Below are 12,193 nucleotides of genomic sequence, written 5' to 3'. Positions count from 1 at the left end.
AGGGCCAAACAGTTGTGGATGAGGGTCAGAAATTCATTAAAAAAAAAAAAAAGGTATCTGAATAAATATTATTGGGGGAAAAAAGCACTTGATAAGTGCAGATGTATATGAAATTGTATACAACAGAATTGTCCTTAAGAAACGCACTGTAATGGATTACAATATCAACAACAACACAACTCAGGACACTGTAGTTGCTTGAGTTTTTTTTAAAGCAGTTTTGAAACTTTACAATTTTTTTACATACCGCTAGAGGGCGCCGCCGTACTACTCTGAGAATCACTGATTTTCGTCATGTCAGAGCTCACGCTTGGCTTGCAGTCTCAGACTCAGTGCTATGTCAACCTATACACGTTTGCCTGAACTAACTCAAGCATACCTTTGTGGCATTTGCTTTTTGTACTGGAACACACACGGTGGAAGAAACTGACTTTCTTAACCTGTTCCCACGAAGTTGGGAGTCAAAAGCTGACTGAAACGCCTGGCAACAAAAGAGAGTACACCCCTAAGTGAAACTGTCCAAATGTTGCCCAGTGTCAATATTTTAAGTCACCATCATTAATATTTTTCGCTTATCCGATGCTTTCAATTCCCCTTCAGTCCCTTTCCTCCCTGCTTTTGTGAATAATAAGAGATGCCATGGGAATCGCGAGTCGATAGCGAATGAGGGAAACGGATGCAGTAGATCATTACGGAGGTCTGTTTGCACACTGCAGCGCTTGCTTACTGCTGCATTACCCCGCAAGAGAGGCCGTGGAGTTCCATCGCCTTCTAATGATCTCACAACATGCCACACGTTTATTCTGAGTGTCGTGTGCTGCAGTGGGTGGACAGATTTCCCCCGGGAAAAGTCGAAAGGCAGCTCAACTAAGTTTTTTTTTTTTTTATATACATACATTTACAAGAAGATGGCGTTGTGCACGCCCAACACATTTTGAAATCGGCCCATGCAGTGTTTGCGGGTAATGATGATGCGATTACTCGTGACTTGCACGGCAACGCTAACTGCGCCTCTGGGAGGAGATGGAGAGAGTGCAATGTTAGCTGTGAGGCAGGGAGGGGTACTGTTTGTCCTGACGTAAAGAACTGCTTGTCAAGGCTGCAGACAGTATGCCGGTGATGGATGGCGGCGTATGGATGTTGGCCCCGATGCGGCTCTGCTGCTGAGGAGGCGGAACATACAAATGCACTTCTATCTACATGATGTGACGTGACAGGTTAAAGTGCGCTATATAAAACTAAAAAAAAAAGAAAAAAGTTTTATCTGTGTCACAAGCTTTAAACACTTTTAAATGTATTTAAAACATTTTCTCCGAAAGTATTGCTTAGCAAAAACGATACAGGAATGTGTTTTTTGGTGCTAATTATTATTAGCAAGTATATCATGACATAAATCGCAAAGCGCTATGGGGTAGATGCCACGGACTTCCGGGTTGGTGAAAACGCGGAAGTCGGAAGTCCCTCCGTGGCATATACACCATTAGCGCACCTATTCACCATTCAGATTAAAATGTGGCTACTTGTAATCTCATTTGCATATTAAACAGTGATTTGTTGTAACAATATATAGCTGGCAAAACCTTGCTGACAAGTGTGGACACTTTTTGGCTAATGTTAGCATTTAATTAGCACTTTGTGGACTCTTAGCTATAAATATGACTTAGTTAACCAATTGGTTGTGTATACTTAAAGGGATACTTCACTTGATTTAACCATTTTCAGCAGTAAGAAGATATTTTGTCTGAAATTATATTAATAATAAAGATAATAATCGACTGAAGATGACCGCGGGTGCACAAGAAACGGCTAACGACCAATCACGGCTCATCTGTTTTCTGGGTTTGGTCATGTGACTTTGGCAAACTGAGCCATGATTGGTGGTTTCCTGTTTTCCTGAGCTTGCGTGATGTGTCTTCAGTCGACAGCAAGTGGCAAAATGTTTTTTTTTAAAGGTATTATTTGTATATGAAAAATAATGAAGTTATCACAATTAGACAAAATATATTCATACTGCTGAAAATGTCTAAATGAATCAAGTATTCCTTTAAAAATTCGGATATTTTAGAATCAATTCATACTTCGTCCCAAATCTTGTTCAAAAAAGAAACAGCGAGGTGTGTATACAGTATATACAGTTTTATGACAGGTGGTCATGTAAAATTTTGTGAACACATGAACAATAAAAACACCAACAATGTAGCGAAACATTCTTTATTCACACCATTTTCTACTCCAGCTATGTTAAAAGTTAACATGTTTCAGTCCTCTAGTTCCTATCATCTCTCATTCATCTGTACACACTATATATATAAAAAGTCAAGATAATATGTTTAGAAACCCAAGAGGGGTGACGTGGCGAGGAGGGCTCCTCTAACACCACTTTCACTTTTTTCACCCCTCTGTTTGTTTTTAAGACAAAGAGCATATTGAACAAGGCATTTTGTAGCAGAGCTCAGAATGGGGCTTGACATCTGTAAAGCACTTTTGACTGTACAGCTCACGTAGAACAACACGACCAAAACGGGTCATACACAGAGCATGGGTGGCAAAAGTGGAATCGATTCCATCGACGTTTGGACTCGACACAAACACAACACGAAGCCGCGCGCCGGAAAAAAGGTACCATAGAAGAAAGAAAACAAAACTTCTCTTTAATTTCTTAAGCATTTCATAGAAATAAAACAAATCAGAGTAAACAAATAGAGAGTATATTTACAGTGAGGTAAAAACACATTGGTCTTTAAAATGGAGGTATTTTCTTTTCCAAAGTGATCTTTTTTTGTTTGTTTTGTTAGGTTGATTATGATTATGACGATGCTTCTGGATGACTTCTACAAAGCGAATGGACAATCGTGCAGTCTTGGCATTTGAAAAGTTAATGAAAAAAAAAAAACACATCGTAAAGCTTTTTTGCTACTTTTAATGCCATGACAGGTTCACTGCAGCCTTTCCGAGCACTTTTGGACCCAAGCCTTCTCGTTGTGTCATATTTAAATCCCTGTAGGTGAGCGGTGGGCTACAACGTGCTCGTTTCCTGAACCGATTTCCAAGCAACTCGTCCTCTTCACAGTGTGGATCACGTAAGCATAGACACTAAACCTGTGCGGACGATGCTCTGGCGGTTTTTGCATAAAAAAAAAGAGAGAGAGGACGACCAGCGTTGCAGATATTTGCACGCTCACAAGCTGCCGCCGTGACCTTTCGGGTCGCGACGCAGGTTGCGATCCGGCTGGTCGTACATGCTCGGATGCTGGGTCGATACATTCACAGCTGTTTGTGGTCTGAGGTGGTAGAGCCGCTGGCATAGTTTTCGGTGTCCCTCTTTTTTTTTTTTTTTTTTTTTTTTTTAAAGCTCTGAAAGACAGAGCAGGAAAACGGCTACTCGACTAGAAAAGGCATACAGTACGTGTGGAGTATACCTGACAGGCTTGGGACACCAAGTAGCTCAGACAACGCAGCTCACATCTTTTGATTGATAAATGAGAATTGCAAACAGACCTGAATCGGTTTAATTAAAACTCAGTCAACCGCATAGAAGTGGGCCGTGCTGTAAAAAGTCACTTCTAATTTATAACATATTGAAGAAAGGGCATGGCCTTTGACTGCCAAAAACGTTAAATAACGTTTAGTAAAATCCTATGGAGGAGTGCCAAAGACGTTAAAATACGTTTTTTTTTCTCAAAACAGGTGAAACTAACCATTTTCTATTGTTGATTACTGAAAAACGGAATAAGGTAGAAACAAACTTTTTTTTCTGATGAAAGATGAGAGTCAAATCTTTCATTTGGTAGTATGTGTGTTTCCATAGTCCAAACACATAATTTTCTGTGGACCTTGAAAGATCAGTCAAAAATGCTTAAATCGGCTGGCACCCATGGCATCCCTTTTCTGAAAACGTCTGGCAGTCAAAGAGTTAAGGATTTTGAGGGCAATGGCGGAGCAAAAGGCCGATTAATAATAATAATAATAATAATAATAAAAAAAAAAAATATATATATATATATATATATATATATTTATTAAACAAAACAAATGACTTTTTGGCCCCCGAACACAACAGTTAAGATACAAAATGCAGGAAGATCACAAAACTTGGTCCAATAGTATTTATTTCACTTATAATAATAATAATAATAATAATAATAATAATTAAAATAACTTAAGTCAAAATACCCCGTGGCATTATGGGAAAAATGCTATGTTTTTAGCATTTCGCCTAAAAGTACATTTGCAAACGCGTTTCAACGTATATAAACACGTTCAAATGTATTTGCAAACACGTTCGAACGAGTTTGCCGGTCAAAAAATGTTTACTCGACAAAAGGCAGTTCCACACTTGGGGGAATTGAACGTCTTTATCGTTCACTTGTGTTGTAACGTGTAAAAAAAAAATAAAAATAAAAAGGCAGATTTTTACCCCTTTTTAAAAGAGCTTTTACCTGCTAATTAATCGGTATCCAAGTGTTTCGAAGCGTCCCTGTTTGTTTGTTTCAAGCGTACCTAAATACAAATAGTTTCAGTCAAGTGAAACCTGAGCTGCAAGCTGCAGTGAAGTGTGGCCCTCGTAGCTATGAGATTAGAGCACATGACGACAAGACTGAAAGGCAACAAAAGCATCAAGGACGTGAAAAGTTGCTGGATGAAGACGTGAAGCTCAGATGTTGTGTTTTTGTACAGATAAGTCACCTTGGGCTTTGAAAAGAAAACGAAAGAAAGAATACAAGGCTGCTGGTGACTTTTAAGACAAGGATGACAGTTATCAAGAGTTGAGACATACCAAAGGTGCTGCCGTTTTTGTTTAGTAATAATAATCCCAGAGAAATGACGTCGCTAATGGAACACACAAGCCACACAGCTACAGTCCCCGCCCCTAAATTTTGCTTTTATTCCACCAACACCACCAATCACTTTATCCTCCAAGGCTTAAAACCGAGCAGGCTATCATTCCAGTCAGTAACCTTCTTCAATTTTGACAGCGCAACAATATCCACTTTTTTTTTTTTTCTTGTGGCGTGAAAGAAGTTTCAGTCTTGATTTTCTTTAACACTAATGAAAAACGACGACGTCGCTTGCTATTTGCGGAACATTCCTTCATCATCAACTAGAAAAGGTATGAACTTGCACCAAGTCGTCAAAGTGATCACAAATAGATGTGGGATTTCTATTGCCCATGTAACAAGCTGCATTGAATTTGATGTTTTGGTCTGGGTATTAAAATGGCTTTTGACACAAAATAGCAAACATATCCCGTGATTGAAATGTACGGTATCGCAAAATTTGCAACAGAACAACAACACAACTCTAACAAACGGCGAAACCAGATGCTACATGTGATTTTTGGCTGTACAGTGTACCGACATCTGCTTGTAAAATTATTGGATTCCGGCCTTAAAATCAAATGCCAGGCTGGCAAACTTTTGAAAACCTCATTGGGAACATTCTACAACATGGATTCAAATTTCTTGATTTCAAGTTTAAAGTCAATGTATTAGTCTGCTCTTTAGTAGAACCTGACTAGTGAACAACTGTGATGCATTAGTAACACTACTAGTATTACTAGTATGACGGTTTACCAAGGTTTCAAACGAGCCCATTTTAAAAAAAAATTAGTATTATAATTTTTTTTAGAGGACTTATAAGCAGGGCACAATAAGACTGGCCGAGTTGAATAAAATAACCACTTTGTTTAAGTTATTGTCTCCAATTAACAAATTTTCCTTCTCATAATCAGAGAGGGGAGGGGTGAGCAGTTACACACTGAGGAGGAAAAGGGAGGGAGCAAGATGAAAAGCCACTGCTAATACAGATTTAAAAAATATATATATTATTATTAAATGATGCCAGCGGGTACTAGTTAGCCCTAAGGACAACACAAATAGAAGGTTGACATTTATCTAATCATTTTAATTTAACATTATTTTACTGTACCAAACATTCTGGGACTGTTGTCCGCCAAATATTTCAAAAAATGTATTTTTTTTTATTTTTTATTTTTTAGAAATGTAGTTTTAACACCGGTTAGCATACCGTCAAAATGGAACATTTTTGCTTCACTAATAACATGTAGTTATCCTGCTCGAATGCCAATGTGGTCCTATTAGTTTGCAGAATGTCATTTCGTAGTGGAGGGAAAAAACGGAATTGTCTTTACTCATGAGGGAAAAAGGAAACAGAATAAATGCTATAAGACTGCGATTTTTAGTCTTGCCAGTTGAAGGGGATGATTTTGATGAGAATGGTGAACATCTTTTGATCATCTTTTTTCTTCTAGTCAGTTTTGATGACCTCTCGCATATGTACATAAAATAAGTTCTTGCCATTTGGTCCCTCACAAGGATGACTTATCTTTTTTTCATTTTTTATTAATGTTGTACAAAGTACTGTAACCCCAAAAATATATATACACAAGTTGGGAAAACCTATGGCTTATTCTACTTTGAAACAAATATGTTGTCGCACAGAGAAGACCACTTTTTGCACTGTTGCACAAACAGAAGTTCAACATGAAAATTTAGAATCCAACGGATTATATTCAAGGGACAACATCAGTCATTCTTTGAATTTTTTTTTTTTTTGTGACGCTGATTGTCCCCTGACAAAAACATAAGCGGACGAGCTGTCCGGGTTGTTTGCTGAGGCGTTTTGTGTGTTCACGTGTTCAGAGGGCAGGTCATGAAATGGCACCAGAGGGTCGAGGCTGGGTTGTTGTTGGCGTTGTGCGCTGTGACGTATCTTTCTGTTCCTTCGGGACTTTTTGGGTGTGCATAGTACGAGCTACTGTACGCTCGGCCTCCTCTCTCTCTCTCTCACACACACACACAAATACACACACAGAGCTGCATACACGCCAGAAACAAATGCTTTGCACAGCAGCTGGCACGAGTAGTTCTTTTTTTTTCCCAAGCACTGGCACTTTCCGGTAACAGCTGGACTGGAAGGCATGGCGGCAGCTGATTGTTGTTGGTGTTTGTGATTTTCGCAGAGTATAGAAAATACACATTTATCTACTGTTAATTGCATATGATGCAGCATGTTTGCCAAAACTGAATGAGGTCATCGTGTCCAGTTTTAAGTTGTCAAAAGAACAAAAAGTTGCCCTGCCACTCAAACGAAAAGAAAAGAAACGACAATAAATTAAACTGACCTTTGCATCTCCATGATAATACACGGGGAGATGGGGAAATAATACATCGGTAAGAAAATCAAAACCAGGTGCAAAATCGCCGCAGCGATGAGAAATTTTGCACAAAATTCTGACTGGACCACACAGGATGTTTTAATACTCTGGTCCGTGATTCAGTCCTCACTGCTACTCACATCCAACATCTCCGATGAATAATAATTATGCCCAAATACGATTCATCCCGGCTGAGCTTTAAAGCAATTTTTTCTAATTGTCCAAGCAGACGGCAACTTCATTTTGCTGCTCCCTGCACAACCAAAACGCTTCAGAAAGAATCATGAAGGACCTTCCTGCATTTCAATCTACAGTTTGAAAAGAGTAGTTTTCTTAAACTAGGCCAATTACAAACCTGTGCTCACTGTATAGTCAAACTAATGATGGTTAACCCAAGACTAGAATGGATTAGTGTCGTGGGAGCACTTTGTATAATCGCGCGTTTGTGTTTGTAAATTGGCTCGATGGATTGGGCTAATGTGACATATCACATTAGAGGAAAAAGGTATCGAATGAATGTGAGTAGCTTACAGCCTAGTGAAGTGAACAATGAAAGGCTAATATACAAATGAGGCGGTGAGGATGAATATGTAAGGCAGCTCAGCGGCCTCTCAGGTGATACCAGCTGAGTGTCTGCTGTTGGAATCTACCTGAGGATGTCTGAGCGATGAAGGCTCGTCCGGATGGACTCTCGTCTTGAAGAGTCTTCCTTTCGTGAGTCACGGAGCACGGTGGAAAACGGGCGACGCTTCTTTTAAAGCCACTCGTACCGCCTTGTCAGGCGCTGCCTGCCCCCGTCCCTCGTCAGATTCAGCCGTTCATCCGCCGCCAATGGATTCGGGTGCGCAACACACCGACACGCCTTCAGTTCTAAATGCAAAACTCACCATTGAGTGATTTAAGGGTGAGAAACAGACAACACTGGGGAAATAATGTCTGAGCTTCCCTTCCGCTCCAAAAAGGAGAGGAGCGACGAATGAATCGACAATGTCGATGAGAAGGATGTAATGCTAATGATATGGATGCCAGTCAGAAATGGGTTTGCGCGGGCGTTTGGTAGTCTGCGGTCTACATCTTGATTCCCTCCTGTTGGCTGAGCTGCGACAGGGTCTTCTTGATCCGCAGCGCCGTGAGCCGGGCGGCGCCGTTGGCATACCAGCACTCTCTCATGATCTTAGCCATGACACGCAACGCCTGCAGAGAGGACACACAGCAACGTTTAACTCACCGGACTTATGAGTTTTTCCGATGCTGGCGAGCCATCGCTCGGATAATTTTGTGTCTTTAGCTGCAAAAATTTAAAAAGTAAGCAGAAAACAAACCCATTCGTACATCGTGTATCTAAACAAACCACATGATTATCATACAAAAGCTAACAAAACTAGCATCGATATTGTGGCGTTACAACCCTTTAAGTAACTATTTGAACACAAAAGCTGCCGCAACCAATGAGCATTTATGATCGCCTTCTTCAGCGAACCCTCGTGAATTTGCCTATTCACAGATTTTTTGACAAATGTTTTAAAAAATACTTTTTAACTGATTTGCTCCCAAAACGTATAAACACATTATATTTTAAATATTGCCACGGAGCCTTGTTTTTTTTTTTTATGCTAAAGCATACAGAAGGTTTTGATGCAGCCTCTGACCTGAAAAGGTCGGTTAAAACAATGGTAGTTAGGACAAAAATCTGTCAGATGGGTGAACCAAATCTAACTTAGGGCATAACTATTGCTGTCATAGGTCAAAACAAAAACAATGGAACATCCGATCTCAATTCCTTAAATGCTGTTCTACTGAGAACCTGACAAAACTGCACTTGTATGATGGTTAAAAATGTTAAAAGGTGAAAACGAACATAGCTCAGCATTACTGTACATGTTTTACTCACAGTTTAATTCACAATTTGTTTTATCATTGAGAAACATACATAAATGTAGTAAAGTATTCCAAAATGCTTCCATTAATCTGATTCTCTTTCATTTTTGGGGGAAAATATATTGCATTATAGAAATACATGATTCTTTTTACCTCGCAGCTTTGCCAGCGATTGGGAATGTTAGGGCGAAGCTTCTGCTCACAAACCACCTTTCTCATCTCCTCCACTGATGGATCTGACTGAACCAGGTCATAATATGGTAGCTGGTAGTCTTCATGGATTCCTGAAGAAAAAGAAAAAACATAAAAAAAATATATAGGTCAAATTACATGCTGTTACTCCCTTGTGGTTTGCCGGCTACACTTTTTCGGCCGTGTCCCTAATACTCGAGGCGTCAATAATTCTACAAATAACTGAACTCTTGTGTTCCATTTATCCATCATTTACGCAGTCAACTTGTCAATCTTCCAGTTATTTGAGTAACCCCACACTTGCAATCTCACCTCCCATGGAGCAGCGACTGGCAATCTCCCAGAAGACCAATCCCATGGCGTAGATGTCAGCTCGCTTGAAAGATTCAAAATGTTTCATGTTTATGGAGTCATCCAGTACTTCTGGCGCCATGTACCTGGAAATAAAAAAACACAGGCGTCTTATGAATGCCATGTAGGATCCATTGTTTGAAAATTGTAGCACCAACACCAAGCGCTTTTAAAGATTATTTACCGTTATTTGTTGGCACTTAAATCAATGAAAGGAATAAAGACATATCCAGACTGTGAAGGCCACCAGAAACAAACAGCTGAATACCAATCAATCAATACGCCTACTTCAACACTAATACAGGAAATATAGGACCAGAGACTCCTTAGCCGCCAGAGCAATAACATTGCTAAATTTGCACAATGTACAGTATGATCTCTGCCAACTGTTTCGGATTTATCTTGACTGTTTTAAAATGAATTTTTCTTGTACTCTGTCTGCAAGAAAAGTTTGCCTTATGGACAATAAAATATACTGAGCTATGAACTTGGGCTGTCTAGTACAGTTTGAGCTATGGACCAAAAAGAAAGAAAGAAAGAAAGAAAGTACATGTTGCAGGAAAAGTAGCACCTGCAGCACTTTTCCCTCGCTACCTTTCCGACATCTCCCTTCGCATCTGTGTGATCTGGTTTTCCATGTGGCGCGCAACACAAAACAAATTGCAGAGTGGAAGTTGAATTTTCCCTTGAGGGATTGTAATCAGTATAATAAATTATAAATACAATTAAAGAGCCTCTCAGAGAGACTGTTTGTTGGGCTTTTCAAATAAACAGTGTCGAACAAGCTTTATTAGTTCCCGAGAGGAGCATACTTATTTTTAATCACAGAGTATGAAGATGGAACATACGTGTACAAATTGAACCATATAGAGAAACAAATTATACATTGTTGATGTAATAAAAATCCATTTAACATTGGCTGGCTCACATGCACGAAACAGGGCCACCCTCCAAAGAGGCCAATTTCAGCAAGACAAAAATATAGGGTGTGTAAAGTAAATATTAGTATTATTAATACTTGTGGCATTTTTGATGAAAGCATGTCACATACATATTATTGATAAGTTTTAAATCTAAAAAAAAAAAAAAAAGTATGTGTCTTCAAATGATTTTTTATTATTATTGGTTACCCAGAGGGGGGGAAAAATAAAACTTGCACACTATTGCGTACTTCGTGTCGAACTTTACAGGCAAAAAGTGCTTTCTACTGGGGAGACAAGTCAGAACATTGCCTCAGGATATGTGACAGCAATCCGTAGGTCTTGCTTTTATTCTGTCTCTTCATGATGCATTTTTTGACTGGTGTGACGCATACTCCGGAGCGACTTACAGTCAGAAAAATACAGACATTGTTTTTGTTGTTGTTGTTTTTAAACAACATTCCCATAGAGCACTGGTTGAAAGAAAAACACAAACAGAAAAATGTGTGAATAGCAAAACGCAAATAAGCTATCTTCAATTTAGCCTCAGGTGTCAGCTAACGACTGTTGATTTGAATGAACCAGTCTAGACTACAGTCACGAGCTTAATGTCTTGAGAGCCCAAGTGACCTCATCTGTCAACTAATTAATTGTCTCCAATGGTTTTGGCGCCGACTGACACTGACGTTCCACCATCTGGATTGGGAGGACTGACAACAGTAATGGATGACAATGGCAATGGCAATTACCGGAAGGTACTGAAAACAATGAAAGATGAACCAAAAGCCACAAAAAGTTTTTAGTACTAAAAGTTAGAGATGAGAGATCCCCCACAGGTACACAAGGATCAACAAACATGTCACATGTATCATCACTTATCCGACACCCACTTGCATCACATAAGTGATTGCCTATGCAGCATTACCTTTTGGTTCCCACTCTGTGATTTGGAGCAATGTCAATTGTGTCAGTAGCGGAGTCGTGTCGAACAGCAAGACCCAAATCTGCAATGCAGCAGGTTCCGTTCTTCTTCACCAGAATGTTCTTTGACTTCAGGTCTCGGTGAGCAATCGCTGGTTTACCTGGGGAGAGCCGCAGATCCAAGACATTAGAGCATTCACTCGCTGAAACGCGATCCATTATGAAATGCAGCTGATTAGAAATGCAGAGCATGTCCTCACTATTAAATAAAAGAAGGGAAAGTATAGGCACAACATTGTGGTGCATAACAATAATGACACAGTTTAAATCCAGAAACCTACAGTCGAATGAGTGGTTATCTGCAAAAATGTTTATTTACTCAACCGGAGCAAGCTTTTATTTGAATACACCCCTTTTTGAATAATATTAAACCGCATTACCAATGAAGTAGATTTTATGGCAAGTGACACGTGTCGTGGAAAATGCAGCAAAACGGCAAAGGCAACAATTGCAGTCTGTGCCCACTCATTCATGTAATGAAGAGGAAAAACAAGGAATTAGCAGTGCAGGTAACCATGACTTTAATCTTGGAGTGGCAGACAAAGCTCATCATTGAGCCTCAAGTTAAAGTGGGTCAAGTTACTGTAACACTGTCAGCACGTGGACAAAGAATGTTATAAAACCCTGTTGTTTGCCGCGGCACTTCCTTTCGACCCTGGAGTTGTTTCCACAAGCTGTTATCGCTAATGTACAC

The 12,193-nt window shown here is 39.6% G+C and overlaps 1 protein-coding gene across 1 annotated transcript in view; it reads right to left on the bottom strand.

Annotated features, from left to right (window-relative positions):
• Positions 1 to 2,195: 2,195 nt before the first annotated feature.
• The window catches only part of tgfbr1b (transforming growth factor, beta receptor 1 b), a 62,360-nt gene continuing 52,362 nt past the window's right edge, over positions 2,196 to 12,193 (bottom strand). Inside the window, exons 8-11 of the mRNA XM_077553831.1 lie at positions 11,444 to 11,600; positions 9,560 to 9,684; positions 9,209 to 9,339; positions 2,196 to 8,371 (exon numbers count right to left, since the gene is read on the bottom strand). Coding sequence (XP_077409957.1) covers positions 8,246 to 8,371; positions 9,209 to 9,339; positions 9,560 to 9,684; positions 11,444 to 11,600 — 539 coding nt within the window. The 3' untranslated portion in view covers positions 2,196 to 8,245. The remainder of the gene's footprint in view (positions 8,372 to 9,208; positions 9,340 to 9,559; positions 9,685 to 11,443; positions 11,601 to 12,193) is intronic.

Source organism: Vanacampus margaritifer, chromosome 20 (assembly GCF_051991255.1).
Source record: "Vanacampus margaritifer isolate UIUO_Vmar chromosome 20, RoL_Vmar_1.0, whole genome shotgun sequence".
NCBI lineage: Eukaryota > Metazoa > Chordata > Actinopteri > Syngnathiformes > Syngnathidae > Vanacampus > Vanacampus margaritifer.
The sequence above is the reverse complement of the archived record's forward strand: the minus strand, read 5'-3'. Positions and strand labels throughout refer to the sequence as shown.